Source organism: Aspergillus affinis (genome assembly GCF_023601865.1).
Source record: "Aspergillus affinis strain CMG 70 chromosome Unknown NODE_30_length_300691_cov_86_450199, whole genome shotgun sequence".
Lineage (NCBI taxonomy): Eukaryota > Fungi > Ascomycota > Eurotiomycetes > Eurotiales > Aspergillaceae > Aspergillus > Aspergillus affinis.
The window spans coordinates 156,274-173,036 of NW_026515811.1; the positions used below are offsets into that span (position 1 = coordinate 156,274).

Genomic DNA, 16,763 nt, shown 5'->3' on the forward strand with positions numbered 1-16,763 from the left:
TGGTGCAATGCTTGCCATTCCTGGGTGGTTGACCATTGGCGTACGGAGTATGGACAAACATCGGCATGGACCATCTCCCGTGCGGATCAAACGGTGCCAAGATTTGTTTGCTACTTCCCTGGATCGTCATTGAATTCACAAGAGTTGGTTTGTTGCAACTTGTCTTTCTCTTTAAACAAAAAAAAACATTGTAACGGGAGGTCTATGAGGATAATATACCACATCCGGCTCATAACAACATCACCAGTGACGGGAACAACATGAGGGTATACTTATGATGCGAGAATGGCCATGTCATGCCAGCCGAACCGGGATCTGCGACCTTGGCACATTGACGTCATGCCCGATATCCCACCCCATTCGGACCGTTTGCCTGGTGAAATTTCCTCTTCGCTCGGCCATTGACGCACTTCCTTCTGTCAATTCCTCCCTTATCCCTGTTTAACTTCTCTCTGGCTTGCGGGACCTCTGTCCTTAACTGACCAACCGGACTGGTCAACCAACCATCACGAACTAGATCGACAGCTGTCTCATACTCCGTAGAATAGAGAGATATGGCCAGCAACGAACCTCTGCATGGAGCTTGTCTCTGCGGTCGCAACCAATACCACATTCACATTCCAAACAATGTGACCGATCACGCCGAGATCTACTTTGATAGCGGTCGGGACAACCGTACGTCACTTGAATTTGATTTCCTCCCATATCGCGTGAACAGTTCTTAGCTAATGAATGATTTCTTGTTTCTTTTGTCGCGAGCAGGACGAATTCACGGAACTCCACTTACAGCATGGCTCCGCGTCCCTCTGTCTTGGTACCAGTCTCATACCGAATCGTTCTTCCCGGATGAAACGCATTCCACCATTCGTCGTATCTTCTCGCCTCATCATGCACCGCATACGCAGCGTGTCTTCTGCGGCTTCTGCGGCAGCCCCCTTACGTACTGGAGCGAAGAGCCGCGGGAAGACGCTGAATATATGTCTGTGACGATTGGTAGTCTCGATGCTGAGGATCAACGCTTACTGGAGGACCTTGATCTCCTCCCTGGATCGGAGTCTTCGTTGGAAGATGAGGATGATGAAAACGAAGACGGCGACGATTCTTCGGATGAAGAAGACGAGGACCAGAAGGATGTCGTTGCTGCACCGGCTCCGCAGGCGACTGCTTCCACATCTACTGTTGTCGTGCCACCTTCGAAAGGGGAAGGGAACCTCTCCCGGTCTTATCGCCAAGGCACGGTAAGTGGGATTCCATGGTTTGAGGAAATGATCGAGGGAAGTCGGCTAGGACGGTTGATGAAGGGTAGACGAGGTATGGGAGTCAGTGATGATAATTCTACCACGATAGAGTGGGAGGTTAGCGAGTGGACCAATGATGATACTGGCTTGGCTCAGGCTGGGTCGTCTAGGGCATCAAGATCTGGGAAGAGGAAGCGTGGTCATACTAATGTGGAGGAGATCGAGCAGCCTAGCAAACGAACGGAGTCACCTTAATAGTGCATATTTTCTTGGTATAAAGTGGAAGTCAAATAGTTGAAGCATAATGAAATGTTTGGATATCTTAATTTTCTAGTTACTACAAGGTCCAATATACAGAGTACCAACTGTGCAATTAGATCAGTATTTGTTTGCCTACCTCCTATATCTGCTGGTAGATGACCTGTATTATCATTTATCACGTACCTAATATTTGAATATAGAAGCATTGAAGGCATGCATTCCAGGTCTTTATGCCCAAACATCTCGTCGTTTGAAACTCCACCTCTACAGGAAGATTCTCTTCCCTTCAACAGAAAGGGCCTAGGCACACCCCAGCACGACCATTCCCTGCTACCAAGGAACCTTAAGACGTGAACAGTTTCCCCAGACTGCAGTGATCTCTATCAAAGTGAGCCAATGAGCGCACACTGCACCAGTCACGCTAGCAGACGTGACAGGATATGCGAGGTTTTTAGGTCTTAACTGAGCTGATTGCCTAACTGGGGATCGCCTCGCTTAGGTTATTGTTGCTTCCCCCAAAGTGAAGGAGACCTTTGTCTACTTCTCGCACTTCTGTCCCTGTCATAAGTTCTGTTCTTCTTTCTCTCTCTCTCGCACATATACTACTCCTCTTGTCCACTACCTTCCTTCATCTCTCTCTAGTCCCGCATCTTGAGATATCATTTTGTTATCTTCAAGAGCCTCTTCATCATCATTTGCATCCTTGAATCGTCACTACTTGCCTGGAAGCTCTTAGTTCTCTTGTCTCACGTCACGCCTTGGTGAAGGATTTGTAGCCAGATAGCTGATCATCGACCTGTCTCAGCAGTCTGTTCGCTGCTCCCCATCCTGGGTAATAAGTAGGCGCCCGTGAATATCTGTTTATCTCTTGTAAGTCTTCGCTCATATTGACTTTCTTCGACTGGGACACAGAAGCCTACCAGATCAACAGCTAACCCATCTTACATTGTAGTATCGATCCATCAAAGGCATCACTCATGGCTTCTAAAATCCCAGCACTTTCTAGAATGAAGACCGAGATGAGTGAGCCTGTTCTCAAAGGCAAAAAGAAGCAAGTGGACACCTCGAAGCCTCCTTCTAAATTTTCCAAGCAACGCCTGGTGCATGCCAAAGCATCCGCTCCTTACCTGAAGTCAAAAAATGCCACCGAATCGGTGCCTGAGACTCCGAAGCAACAGCTGCGGAACCCATCATCTGCGCCTGGCTTCAAGGGTCAACGCTCCGAGCCCAACCTGAGAAGAGTTGCATCTACACGCTCCGCCAAGTACTCGAAGTCATCTCATTCTCCGCTCAATGCGCCTAGGGTTCCGGGGCTTCCTCGATCAAAGTCAAGTTGGACCTTGGGAGGCTCAGAGAAAAAGGGTGTGCCACGCTTCATGTCCTCGGAGCACGCTAGAAGCATCAGATCGGTTCGGTACAACCCCCCTCCAAAGACTGGAGAGTTCAAGTTGCCCACCATCACGGGGTGCACTCCGACTAGGTCAAGATTTCCAGAGCTTGAACCGAAGCATGAGACACGTTCTGAGAGGATGATCAAAGCCATCCGAGACCCCAAGGGCATGATGGTGACAAAGTACAAAGGCGCAATGAAGCAGTTGTCGGGAATGGAGATGCTGAAGAAGATGCACAAGTGTCTCAATACCATCAAGCCGGGGGGTTCAAGACACGTCGAGGCTCGTTGGATTCCACTCATTGTTTGAGAAGACTTGGAAGCTGACCGAAAGGCTCAATGATATAGGAAAAGCCGCTCTACCAACTGAGAGCAATCAAAAGGGCTTCGACGCTTCTCACAATGCCTAGGTCTCAGCCCACTCTGACTATTGCTCAAGTAAGTAGATGTCGACCCTCCGAGCGATAGGAGTGATTCATACTTACAACGAGGGCAGGTTGAGCGCATGCTGGAAGCAAATAGACAGCGACTTTCTGTTGGGACTACCATGAGTAGAAGATCATCAGTATACTCCGATTCAGTTGAGAATATCGCCGAGGGCCCGGGGGTTGAACAAGGGCCCGCGGATCAACAGGGGTCAGCCATAGTGAATGAAGAGGAGGCAGACGAGGACCGCACAGTGCGCGAGTCTTTACTTCTCTTTCGCGAGTGGCTGGACTTCTTGCAAGTAACTGCAAACCCATTCGCTGAGGACGAAGATTTCACTTCCCCAGCAATCCCTCTCACCTCCCCACAACACTCCTCTTCTTCACTTCCTCTCACCCACGACACCCTTCAATCTCTTCAAAATCTCTCTTTCCCCGACGAAGATCGTTCTAATTCTGCATCCCCTACATCTTCTGACATCACTATCACCCCTGCTAACGCACATACCTTTCTCAAAATGTCTTCCTCTTCAAAACCCGCTTCTCACGACCCTTTTGTCGACTCCACTGAAGTCAACTGCACCAAGGCAGGTAACGGAAACATCGAGTCCTCTCACCCAAGTGAGTCCTCCCACAACCGTCCCCATCCCCTACACAAGGAGCTTGAGTATTCTTATCGAATACTCTTGTCCTCGAATACCAAGCGGTTTCTGCTGGTAGCCTCCAAGGTTGAACTTGATTCAGCCAGATCCAAGCCCGAAAAGTCTTTTGTGTTTCTTTCGCTGGGGTTTCTGAGGCGAGGAAAGAAAACATACTGACAATCACCAAGCCGTTATGAAACAGGGCACTGCTAAAGCAGGAGAAAGCTCAGCCACTAGGAAGAGTGAACCCCGTAACTTGAAGGCCTTGAGCTACCGACCTGGCAACGAGTCAGGTAATGACCCTCATGGATGACCTCTCTTGCTTGGATTTGAGCTGACATGCAGCAGACACCAACACCCCTCACGCACCTCATCAGGCCAAGGACACTAAAGTCCGGCCATCTTCTCGCATCCCCCGGGGCCCTGCCAATATGCAGACACAGATGCCGCCATCGAGCGAACAGAAAGAAGCGCGAGCTACCTCGGGATCTCGCAGCTCAATCCCCCTTATCAGCCGCATCCATGGTGCTGAGCAGATGAGAAGTGCTAGTAATGTGCCAGTCGGAAGCTTCTCCGGAAGCATCAGAGTCGTTGAAAGACCCCGTGGCCCACGTCCCCAGATCGCGGGAGAGTGGGCCGATCCTAAGATCGAAATGCCGGAGCCCATGTCCTCATCGTATGGAGAAGAAGGTGATCTGCAGAAGCCCCCAACCGTCTTTACTGGGGAGTATCGCACTCGCAAATTTCCAAAATCTGCATCATGCTTGGACGCGCCCAAGCTCAAGATAGCTTCCTCTGCCGAACAAGTGCTCATGGGCGAGGACACCAAGGGCGGCGACGAAGCTGATACCCAACGCTCACACCCGGCCCTTGAGCACTCCGATCCTCTCGAGTGTCTTCAGAAGGAGATCAATGATGATGATGATGATGATGACGATACCCCTCGCCCCTTGCCAGCAACTCTGGCCTTTCACAATCAGTCGGCCGAGCAGACTCCCGCGACGCGCAACTTCTGCCGACCCCATCACTTTGGCGGCAGCCTCCGAAGCAACCCAGTCACGCCCACTCAGAAGCCACTTGGAGCATTCTCTGACGACATCGGCAATGGATATCCCTCGACCTCTCGCATCGCCTACCGCAGTTCATCCATGCAGGCCGTGGCCGATTTCCCCCTGCATCCAAAGGTAGCCAGTGCCATCGACTTGAGCCAGAAGCAAGACATCGGTCAGGACAATCTCGCAGTCAAGGCTTCGGGCCCGGCCCAAGCTGGAGGACGCAGATTCGGAAACATCCGAAACATCTTCAAGTCGACCAAGGGCAACGAAAAGGCACGCGGTCGAAGAGAGGAGAACGAGGCACCCGGCGCTGCCAGCAAGGAGGCAGTGCCCGAAACCATCAAGGCCCGGGCTAAGCGCAACGTGAAGATCTCCCCGGCCCAAATCTCACCTCCCATGCCCATGACAGAAGAGGAGAGCCGCTCATTCGCGCGAGCCACCACATTGACGCGCACGAGGGCCGAGCCTCCCCGTGACGGACGTATTCGTCGGGCCAACCTGGCAGCAATGTCCACGGGCAGCCCCCAGGGCCGCGGGGCCTATCGACGCTCGCAGGCCATGATGGTCCGGGACGGGGCAGACGCGGCCATCGAGGGGCTCATCGCCAAGGCCCGGGGTGCGGCAGCACCCGGCAAGAGGGAGGAATACCTCCGAGTAAGTTTTTCTTCTTTCTGTGAATTGAGTTTCATGCAGCATTCTTTGCTAACTCCACGTGCAGTTGGCCCTCCGGCTGCAGAAGCAGCTGGACGAGTACAAGGAGGCAGAGCGGGCAGCGGTGGAGGCGTCGGCCTGGGCCGCTAACAAGCGGTCCGCAAAGGCTGACGCCGAAGCCGTCTTGCTCGCTGCTGCCTCCGAGGCGATGGGCCAATAGCCGGCGGTCTTTTTGTCTTTTTTATTTCCTTTTTTCCCTTTTTTCCCTTTCTTTTTTCTATTTTTTAATCTTTTTTTCCGTTCTGCTGCGTCTGTTCTTTGTGTTTGTTTTATACCACCCGCCGCCAACGGCGTGGAACTTCACGAGGGTTTCCTTTTTTTCTTTGAAGAAAATAGAAAACCAAAAAAAAAAAATTAAAAAAGAAAACAAAAAAAGATAGAAAAAATCTCAGAAAATGAAAAACATCAAAAAAAAAAAGGGAAGACTTGTCTGAGTCAAACAAAGAATTGTGCCTGATTCAAACGGAAACCCACGTAGTCCGTAGTTTGTATACAACCCGAACCGGCCGTCTCCTGGGAATTTCCAATTTCTTCACGACCACTGACTGGAACATCACTCAAGTCGCAGTTGCCTACCTTCCCATCTCTTTTCTTCACTTCAAAGCTACAGACACAAAACAGCTTGCAGAGATTTCCCCCATTCACTTCTCCTCTTCGTCCCCCGCCAATCTGCTGAAGATGGGCCAGAAATAGATAATGCCCAGCCGGGTTTCTTTGTTGCTGAAGACGAGGGAAAAGACCCTTTGTGTGGAAAAGCACTTTGTGTTGCTCCTGCAGACGCAGCAGTTTCTGCTAGATACTTTTGATTGGAGAAAGTGACAGCGAAGGCCGTTCTTACCTCTTTGACGGCGTCGGCTTTTCTCACTTCCTACGCTCTCCTCCCACCTTGTTAATACGACTTTACCATCCACCACTCGATCGATCACCTCATCGCCTCTTCTTCGCGCACTAATCCATCCTATCATCCTCGTCGTCATGGGGAAACATCGCAAACAGCAGAGAAACTCTGTCAGTGTCTTATTCTATTTTTCTTCTAGATAGGATCAACTAACCTAGCAAATCCCAGCAGAATGAGCTGTCGCGGCGTGGAAATCCAGCAGAAGGAAGAATGAGCTCCAGGCGTCCTAGCTTTCCTCCCATGTTCGCCAGAGATCAGGACCGCCATCCCAGAGACGGAGTCTCATCTGGACATCCACCCCACGGTTGGACCGGGCCACCATCACCCTACACCCATCCGCGCAACTCGACCATGCAGTTCGTCCCTGGTGTACACTACCCACCTGCCATGCAGCAGCCTCAGATACCCTCTCCCGGAAATGGTCCAGGCTTGCCATTGCTTCCTCCATCCGAGATGAACATGAGAATGATGCCCGCAAATGTTCCTCATCCATACTTTCAGCGGGGCAACGACAATAGAGGTCTGCGACATCGCTTGTTCAACGAGGACTATCGCTACGCGGGTCCGCAGCAGGTAAGATTCTATCCTTCCAGCTTGGGCCATTTGTTTGCAGTTGCGACGGCGATGCTTGTGTTGGGCCTTGCTGACGGAGGCAATCTCTTTCGCAGGTTTATGCCCCGCCTGATGTCAACGGTCACTTTGCAGAGCACTTGGCGTATGAGTACGCTGTGCCAAATTATGCACCCGAAACCAATGGACACAGATCGGAAAAGTTCCAGTTGCGCGGGAATGCGCCAGTTTTTGTGCCCAGAGTCCAGGCGCTCAGGGAGAAGTCCGACGACGAGAGTGCCGTTTACAGTTCCGATCAGTTTCGCTCGTCAGACTCTGGCATCAAGGTCGAAGAAATGGGCTCTAGGTCTGACGACAGTGGAAGGATTTCATCAGGGGATAGAGTCGCCTGGTTGGTTGTCAGCAGTACTCGCTAAGCGATGGGTGTATGACCGAGGGTTTACTTTTTATGACTTTGGAGATATGACTACTTCCACATCAATTCGGATAGTCTGTCATTTATCTATCGATTGTGTTACCGACATTTGCTAATCTCAAATGCTTACCAATGCCAATCGGGGAATTGTTCATCGTAGCGTTCGCTGTTCCGATAGATGTTGCCAACCTGTTGTTTTCTTCCACTTCCTCCCACCATAATGATCGCGAATACAAAATGAACCGATCGACATACGCGACGACCAGTCGGTTGCCTGTCCATTGCGAGAGCCCCCAGCAATCTAGGATTGCTGATACAAGAGACAACTACCACCGATAAATCCACTTCTGAGGAGTAAGTATTCCACGGTTACGCCTTGCTAGACGGACCCGAATCAGGCAACCTGGAAGGGAACGAAAGCTCTGGCGATTGGATTCCACGACATTGCTAGGATTGAACAATGTTCTCCAAGCCCACGCAAGGAGATTAGGAACTGGCTTAAAAAGTTCTTCGCTGAAGCGGGGTCTGGTTTCTTATTCGCACCCGGAACCGACGGTATCGATAAATCCTGCACTTGGGAGAGGGGAGATTGTAGTCTTCGTTGCTGATTTCTCTACGATCTTTAAATGGTACACGCCAATTGGCTACAGATCATAACGAGAGCTGGTGTGGATCGCCATCGCGGTGGAACCTCCCTACCTAGTGCCGTTTTTCTCTTTTCTTTGTCCCTTGCCTCGTATCATGACTTCTGAGTACTGCCGATCCACCAGAGCACGGATGTAGAGAGCACTCGGCACTCAATGGTGGTTCTCTCATCCGCCAACCAGAAGATGCAGAAGTAAACAATGCGGTGGCAGCTCTGTCAAGACGGCCAAGAAGTGGTTCCTGCAGGAAAGCCAAAGCGGGAAGGGATCCTCGCCCAAAATACCACAGGCCCCATTTCCATAGAGCTCCACCTCTCTGCTCTACCATCAATTTCTCTACAACAAGTTTGCTGGCATGCCGCTGCGAATCCGTTCAGTTATGAATGCACAAGGGGTAATTTGGGATCCACGTTCAACCCAACTCATCCTAACAACACGATACTCGCCCCGGTTGTTCCTCCGCAAGCGTTCTCGAAATGTCTCGCGCGTATAAATACACCACGGGTGCCGCCAGGAGGTGGCAGCAGCCGTTCCCCTCAATTTTCGCCTTCACAATTCGATTTGGCTCAGGATGGCTTTCTTTAGCCATGGGATAGCTCTGTTGCTCACATTGCTCCTGTCGCTGATATCATGGGCACATGCGTCGGACCAGGGGGTCAAGGCCACAGGCAACACGGTGCGCTTTAATCTCACTCTGACGTGGGAGGACTGGGCACCGGCGGGTACAACCCGGAAGACAATCCTTACCAATGGGCAATTCCCCGGTCCTTTGCTTGAGGTGGACCAGGGCGATGATGTGGAGGTTATGGTTGTCAACCAGCTTCCTCAAGGGACTACAATGCATTTCCATGGTGAGTTTCCTCGCCCTAGCCTTACTATGCTAAGAGGATCTAGTTGCTTAGTTTCTAACTTCTGTCTTCGCAGGGATCCCCCAGATAAACACACCGTGGTCGGACGGAACGCCGGGCCTGTCCCAGAAACTGATCCCATCGGGTGGTCAATTCCTCTACAAATGGCGCGCGACAGAGTACGGGAGCTACTGGTATCATGCTCACTCACGGGGACAACTTGAAGATGGATTCTACGGGCCTATCTACATACGACCGAATAGATCGGTGACAAGGCCATTCGGACGGATCACCACAGATAAGAAGTCTCTTCTTGCCATGCACAAAGCGGAGGACACGACTACACCGATCATCCTGTCGGACTGGCGACAATTGACATCGGAAGAGCTGTGGGATGCTGAGCAGGTGTCGGGACTGGACGCGATGTGTGCCAACGCTCTCTTGATCAACGGCAAGGGGTCGATAAGCTGCTTAGGTAGAAACAACCTGATGTCGCTCCTATCCGACGCCCGAAAGGAAGTGCTGGGCGGTAACATAACTGACATCGGGTATGCGAAAGGCGTGAGATCATGAGTGTTTTAAACCCTGCTGACTATATAGGTGCATTCCGCCTGTGAATACAGGTGCCCAGGGCGATTACCAGCACAACATGAGTGCGCTTCCCCAATCGGTCTTCTCGGGTTGTACTCCCTCTGACGGCCCGACTGAAACAATACTCGTCAAGCCCTATTCAAGATATGCCAGTTACGATCTTATCAGCGCGGCTGGTGTTTCATCGGTCATTTTCGCCATTGATGAGCATCCCATGTACGTCTACGCCGTCGACGGACGATACGTCGAGCCTGTCTTTACTGATGCAATTGCTGTCCCTAATGGAGCTCGTTATTCCGTCTTGGTCGAACTTGATAAGCCGGCGGGTGATTACACCGTTCGTCTGGCAAACCACGGGCTCACTCAGATTATCAACACTACTGCTATAATGTCCTACGATACGACTCATACCACCCAGACAAATTCGTCTACCCCGTCGATCAATGTCGGCGGAGGTGTCATATCGGAAAATTACATGCTTGCAGATGAGACCGCGTGGGTTCCCTTCCAGGTGGAGATACCATCTCAGGAGGTGTCCCAGACGCATGTCCTCACTATTGACCACTACGGCACATCATACCGCTGGACCATGGGCAACTCCAGCTATCCTCTTTCCCTTGAGGAAGAGTCTCCGGTCCTGTTCGATCCCTCATACGCGGAACACGATCTCAGCATCCAAACCAACAACGGCACCTGGGTCGACTTGATCTTCCACATGGTCAGCACGCTCCAGCCCCCTCATCCGATCCACAAGCACTCCAACAAATTCTTCGTCATTGGCCATGGAGACGGCGAATGGAACTATACGTCTGTGGCCGAGGCCGCGGAGCTAATTCCGGAGAGTTTCAACTTCGAAACCCCGCAGATTCGTGATACTTTCATCACTCCTGGGGCTGCCACAGGGAATAGCTGGCTGGCGATCCGATACCAGGTGATCAATCCCGGGGCGTTCTTGTTGCATTGCCACATCCAGGTTCATTACAGCGGGGGTATGGCTTTGGCCGTACTAGACGGTGTGGACGCATGGCCCGAGGTCCCTGAGGAATACCGAGATTCGTCGGGATTCAAATCCGAGCAGACGCAGGCATGACTAAATTGATTTCTGGGGTAATGAAATCTATCTGATGTATGTAATGACAACTCTATAGACCCAGAGGGACTCGCATCTCTCCCAGATACCTACTAATAAATAATCAATAATGAATAATAACCAAATCGATAAAAAACCGCACGGGATGCACAACCTGCATAACCTGAGTCAGCTAGGCACCATGCACAAGTATGCGCTCCCCCTTCGTCCATGGTTACTTGGTTAGTCATGTGCGATCCACTCTTGCGGGGAAGCGGAACTGCGCCTCCTCTTCTTTTGTCTCTCTTTGTCCTCTTTGTTTCTCCTCTTCTCCTGGCCGTGACAATAACGAGTGACAAGCTCTCATCTCCTCTCTCGATCATTTCTGCACGGCCGGTGGGCATGGATGGTGCCTGTCTCGATGGCTCTACATCCATGCTGAGTCTGCTGTGTATCAAGCACCAGGAAGTTGTTGGCGCCTGCAGGCCCTAACTAGTCGCTGCGACCGACCTCGCACTGGTTACCCGTTCGAGTATCTGAGGTGTCCACCCCCGGGTTTGGATGTGCCCCTATTGTAACACGTCATTTTTTGAAAGTTCCCCTCTCCGCTTAGAAAACCGAACATGGTTTTCTGCGGGAAGCCGAGCAAAGGTTGCGGCGAATGTCGATCGAGAAAGATCCGGTGCGACCAGGGCCGACCAACCTGCTCGCAATGCCTCAAAGGCAACCGGGTATGTCCCGGTTATCGGGACGAACTGTCCCTAATGTTCCGCGATGAGAGCCAACAAGTAGTCCGCAAGGCCAAGACCACGACGACGACGGCCGCCAGTCGTCGGGCCAGAAAGACCGCCCATCGCACGGCATCCTCGACCACTAGTAGTCCCCAATCGGACAAAAGGGGTCGGGGTCTTCCTGGTCCTGGTCCTGGTCCGGTCTCGATCTCAACGGATACTGACGTCTCCGATTTCAATAATAATCATGATGATGATCATGCTTCCCCCGATCTGCAGCTGTCACCGGTGACGGTGCAGCAGCTGACTCCACAATCTTCCCCTATTGACTTTCAACCGTCCTATCAGTTCACCAAGGATGAGGCCGTCTGTTTCTTTCTGCGCTTCCATGCCTGGCCGGGCGTGTTTCGAATGTCCGAAGGCTCCACTGAGGTCTTTTCCCTTTCTGGGGCTACGCCGAGCGAGCAGGCTTTAAATGCCTGTATCATTTCGGTGGGCACAGCGATGCTCTCGCGTATCAGGCAGTCTGCGCAGTTGAAAATTGCCGCCGAGAAGGAGTACGGTCATGCGTTGGGTTTGTTGACTTCGGCCGTCGCGGACGAGGAAGAAGCTAAGTCGAATCCGACTCTTGCGGCAGTATTATTGCTGGCAATTTTCGAGGTAAGGAGTCCGGGCGTTATTCTTGATGGACGCGTTCAAAATAATGGTGGGGACAAGGGGCTAACAGCGAGCAGGTCATCACGAGTAGGACTCTCCGAAGCTTTGAGAAATGGACGAATCACATTTACGGGGCTGCTGCCTTACTGGAATTGCGTGGTACTGAACAACTTCAGGATGAGGACGGGTTGAAGCTCTTTGTCCAACTGAGATTTCAAATCGTACGTCACCTCTTTGCTATGTCTTTAGGCACACGCATCCGCTAATGCATCGGCCATAGATTATCAGTTGTTTACAGAAAGGGGCTCGCGTGCCCCAGCCAGTGCTCGAATGCTCAAAGCTTGCCATGTTCTTACGCCCACAGTCAGAGGCATATGGCGATCGCCTGATCAGCATTGCCGGCCGACTGTCCAATCTCCGGGCAGATATCAACGCCAAGATCCTGACGGACCAAAAGGAGATCCTATCTACAGCGTATACTATTGAGGCGGAACTGATGGCCTGGATTGCCGCTCTTCCGCCCGAATTTCTCTACACAAGTATCGAGGACCCGAACCCCGACCTGTTGGCTCAGAGGATAGGCAGCGGTCCTGCCCCGTACGGCGGGCGCTATCACATCTACCGTGACCTTTGGCTCTGTCACACCTGGAACCAATACCGGTGTTCCCGGATCATCGTTAGCGAGATCATATTAGGCTGTCTCCGGCGAATCGCCATCAACTCGAAGGCGGCGGCGGTGTCGAGTGAACTCCAAAGCCATTGCAGTCGACTGCGCAGCACCACCCGCCAGTTGGCCATGGATATCTGCTACAGCGTGCCTTTCCATTTCGGCGTCGGCAACGTGGCAACGAAACCCCTCGACAGCGTCCCCGTAGGCCAGAACTACCTCGGCGGCTTAATCCTCCTCTGGCCGTTAATCCTGGCCGGAGCCACGGAGAGCAAACATCATCCTCTCCGGAGATGGGTTATCGAGTGTCTGTACGTGATCGGACACAGCATGGGCATCGACCAGGCTCTTCTTCTCATTGATATTCTAGAAACTGAATCCGGCGTGTTCGACGGCGTACAGGACGGCGAAGACGGTGTTTTCTTCCGCGAGGCGGGCGGAACCACTGCCGGGAACAAGGTCTTGACAGGGACCTGGGGTCCTTGATTCTTTGATTCTTTCGTACATGTTTTCTGGCTCTTATGATTTTAGTTTTACATATGGTGGATATATTTTTGTCGGTGCGGTGAACCTCGCTAATGATACCTTTGCTTTCTTTCTCCTTTTTTATCTCTCTTGCTTGTCAAACTTGGGTCATATTGACACCTCTGTGTAACGATGAAATTACTTGTCTGCGTTCGCCGGGTGATGGTTTATAGGCACACTGTGATGAAGAGCGAATATGGCTAGAAACTACACTAACTGTATTTCTAGAATATATAATATATATATAAATATATATATATTTTTTTTAAAAAGAAAAGAAATGCCTCTAGAAGACCAGATATGTAAAATCAATAATTAACTATCCAGAAAGAAGAGCAATGTAGAACAGGGCTGTGCACGGGCAGGGCAAAGGAAGTGCACCCCAACCCAACCGCGAAAGTTCGGTTCGTTTGTTGCTGCGCCTGACTTGCCCGGTGCGGCGCAGCCTTATCGCGTTGAACGCCCCGGCTTCCACACTTGCTTGTCCAATGTTCGACAACTATGTAATATCCATACCAAGGAAGTGGGTGAGGTTTTTTGTATTGTGGCTGTGTAGCTAAAGTTTCTGCATGTTTTCCGTTTACTCGTGGGATCTTGCAGGAACTTTCTTTTACTAGGGTAACCTAGGTAGGTAAGGAAGTCTGCCTGGGCCCTGGATACTGGACCTACCTACCTAGTACCCATTACTTGATCTATAAGGTATGGAATTCATAGTCGGGGTGCCTATAATACTCCGTACTAAATCAGCCTTATGTATGTGAGTCAGTCAACGTAGGGCTGTGGGCTTATATTCTCCAAGAGTAAGTTTACACTTAGATGATAAATATTCCAACTAACTAATTAGGTAGTGGGTTGGTAGAATTAATCCTCCGAATGATCGAATATGTATGCCTTGTTTCTGCCTTAGATTAGTGAATGCGTTCGCCTCAAAGTCATCACGAAGTATATATGGTGGGTAGGACGACATGTTCCGGAGAGAAGGGTGGCTTAGAGTCATAGCTTGTCTTTGTCACTGTTGCATCACTCTTTCTTCTTTTCGACCTTTTCCTCTTGCTTGAAGCTTCTGCGTTTATTTAAGGAGAGTGGTTTGTCTATCGCCCTACCTGCCCACCTGCCTGTTTTGGGGTTTTCTGCAGTAGTGACTACGTACTCATTGTCCCATTCTTCGATGGTATCAACCCACGACCTACGGCCTCACTTTCAAACTATCCATCACTTCATCGACAGACAACCCCTCATCATGGGTCACCGTCACTCGAAACCCACCGGATTCGCACCCAGTCGAAGCATGAATCCCGAGCCCCGAGATCGAGGAATGTCTGGAAAGCAACAGAGAGCGAGCGTTCAGCCGGCGCAATCAAACCCCCAAACCCCCAATCTCTGGGCACCTCCACCGTACGAGTCGCACGCCACGCCCGAACCCTCAGGAACGACAGCAGCGGCATCGCGACCGGATGACTCGGCCTATTCGTTCCTCGGAGAATTCGATACCATATTCGTGGTGGATGACAGTAGCAGCATGCGCGGACGCCGCTGGAAAGAAGCTGAAGACGCCATCGCCGCCATCGCACCCATTTGTACGCGCTACGACCAGGATGGCATCGACGTTTACTTTTTGAATCATCGTCGCGAGGCGACGAGGGCCACTGGCGGCGCCTACTCCAATATAACCACTGCTGACGACGTGCGTGAGATATTCAACTGTGTTGAGCCGTGGGGTCCAACGCCCTTTGGGAAGCGGTTGCACGATATTCTGGGCCCGTATCTACGCCGCGTGGAGAGTATGGAAGGAGGTTACGGTCCAGTCGACCCTGTGAAGCCGCTCAATATCATCGCCATCACGGACGGTGCGTTCACGGACGATGCGGAGAGTATTCTGGTGGACGTTGCCAAGCGGCTCGATTACTGTCGGGCGGTGCCGTGGCAGGTCGGCGTCCAGTTCTTCCAAATCGGGAACGACGCCGCAGCCCGCGCATATTTGCAGGAATTGGACGATGAATTGGGCAAGAGAGCGCAGCAGGACCACCTCCGCGACATCGTCGACACGGTCCCCTGGAAGGGCAAGTCTGGCCAGACCTTGAGTGCGGGGGGGATTCTGAAATGTGTGCTCGGCGCCGTGAATCGAAAGTACGACAAATCGGACGCTCGGTGACCTCCTTTTCGTGTTGCTTGACAGTTTCTATTTTTGCTTGGGTTTCTTTGCTGTCATCTCCTGAAGGTGTTTCGGAGTCAGTCTCAGGTGCCGTTTTCCGGGACGTGTTTCAATTGGAGGCAATATGGCGTGCTCAGCCTAGGTGTCTGGAGTCGAGGCAAGATGGCGTTTTGATATTTAAGACTAATGGGCGACGCTCAGGGCTGTTGCAGGCCACATTAGTCTTGTCGCAGCAGACGCCGTGGTTGCCGCCGAGGGACCTGGACAGGGATTCGGCAGGGATGTGATGTGTTTGATTTGTTTATTGATATAGCGACGGTGGACTAGTCCGATTTTCTTCATCCCAGCTCTTTTTTTTTTTTTTTTTTGTCATTACGCCCCCTTATTTCGTAGCCTTACCCGAGTAGCACCCATCGCGGTGAATTCAAATCATCGACAATTGATAAACATCGTTATCGCATCCCCCTGAAGTTGTGTTCACCGCCAGGTCAGTGACCGAAGTTTAGTTTACCGATCGACAAGTCGGGAAAAGGAGAGCGAGGCTAGGAAGGCCAGGAACCAAGGGATTGGAAGGGGAAATCCTGGCGCTAACGACCAAAAGAAACCATCCAACCAAACCTTGACCGGCATACTGGGTGAGTAAAACTGTAAACGCTAAACTGAGTAAAAAGCCTCCTGTCAAGGGCCTTGATCGGCGACCATTCGATGTGGTTGCCCGGCAGGTCAGCAGCGCCAGGCAAGGGTGTCAGCCGTAGCAGAAAGAGAGTTACCAGGATTAATCGACGTGTGGTGGTGATGGCTGCGGTGATTTGCTCATACCCCTTAATGGAGTAATTCCGTCGCAATTCGTTAGCTGACTGGTCTATAGACGCGCCTTGGTCCGTGGGGTCGTACTAGCCCCGTGTGATATTGTATCGCTAGGGGTGGAACGACACGGAAGATTGACAAATCATGGCTTTTTGGCTGCCTTCCATGCAGTGTCAGAACTCTGGACTCGAGGAGTCTCGAGGAGACGTGGATGCTCACGATGATGAAACAATCGCCTTCGGGGAAGGTCCTTACGGAGGACGGAGTACGGACACAGACAGGAATTCCTTCTTCGTGGGTATCTGAGAAAAGTCGAGTCAACGGCACGTGTCTCTCACGTGGCATGGCCTCCCTATTCCGGAAGAGGCAAGCGGGGATTTTAATCTTCCCAATTTCCACTTCACGACGGAGATGTTCGCTCGCACGATGGAAACCACTAACTCAAATTGGCAGCACGTCTTAATAGTG

The 16,763-nt window shown here is 51.5% G+C and overlaps 6 protein-coding genes across 6 annotated transcripts; all 6 read left to right on the forward strand.

The window, feature by feature from the left end:
- Positions 1-554: 554 nt before the first annotated feature.
- Positions 555-1,493, forward strand: KD926_006082 (uncharacterized protein; the record flags this gene model as incomplete). Its single annotated transcript, XM_053099056.1, has 2 exons — positions 555-675; positions 790-1,493. 2 exons carry the CDS (start codon positions 555-557, stop codon positions 1,491-1,493), a joined length of 825 nt encoding a protein of 274 aa, XP_052957144.1.
- Positions 1,494-2,476: 983 nt separating this feature from the next.
- On the forward strand, positions 2,477-5,881 carry KD926_006083 (uncharacterized protein; the record flags this gene model as incomplete). The annotated part of the gene is made up of 6 exons (XM_053099057.1): positions 2,477-3,193; positions 3,238-3,327; positions 3,386-3,935; positions 4,144-4,248; positions 4,304-5,664; positions 5,729-5,881. 6 exons carry the CDS (start codon positions 2,477-2,479, stop codon positions 5,879-5,881), a joined length of 2,976 nt encoding a protein of 991 aa, XP_052957145.1.
- Positions 5,882-6,696: 815 nt separating this feature from the next.
- Positions 6,697-7,605, forward strand: KD926_006084 (uncharacterized protein; the record flags this gene model as incomplete). Its single annotated transcript, XM_053099058.1, has 3 exons — positions 6,697-6,729; positions 6,788-7,192; positions 7,288-7,605. 3 exons carry the CDS (start codon positions 6,697-6,699, stop codon positions 7,603-7,605), a joined length of 756 nt encoding a protein of 251 aa, XP_052957146.1.
- A 1,214-nt stretch (positions 7,606-8,819) lies between these two features.
- Positions 8,820-10,777, forward strand: KD926_006085 (multicopper oxidase; the record flags this gene model as incomplete). Its single annotated transcript, XM_053099059.1, has 3 exons — positions 8,820-9,099; positions 9,173-9,644; positions 9,697-10,777. 3 exons carry the CDS (start codon positions 8,820-8,822, stop codon positions 10,775-10,777), a joined length of 1,833 nt encoding a protein of 610 aa, XP_052957147.1.
- Positions 10,778-11,520: 743 nt separating this feature from the next.
- On the forward strand, positions 11,521-13,297 carry KD926_006086 (uncharacterized protein; the record flags this gene model as incomplete). The annotated part of the gene is made up of 3 exons (XM_053099061.1): positions 11,521-12,147; positions 12,222-12,365; positions 12,425-13,297. The coding sequence occupies 3 exons, from the start codon at positions 11,521-11,523 to the stop codon at positions 13,295-13,297; spliced, it is 1,644 nt and encodes a 547-aa protein (XP_052957148.1).
- Positions 13,298-14,576: 1,279 nt separating this feature from the next.
- KD926_006087 (uncharacterized protein) lies at positions 14,577-15,488 on the forward strand (the record flags this gene model as incomplete). The annotated part of the gene is made up of 1 exon (XM_053099062.1): positions 14,577-15,488. One exon carries the CDS (start codon positions 14,577-14,579, stop codon positions 15,486-15,488), a length of 912 nt encoding a protein of 303 aa, XP_052957149.1.
- Between the last annotated feature and the right edge of the window lie 1,275 nt (positions 15,489-16,763).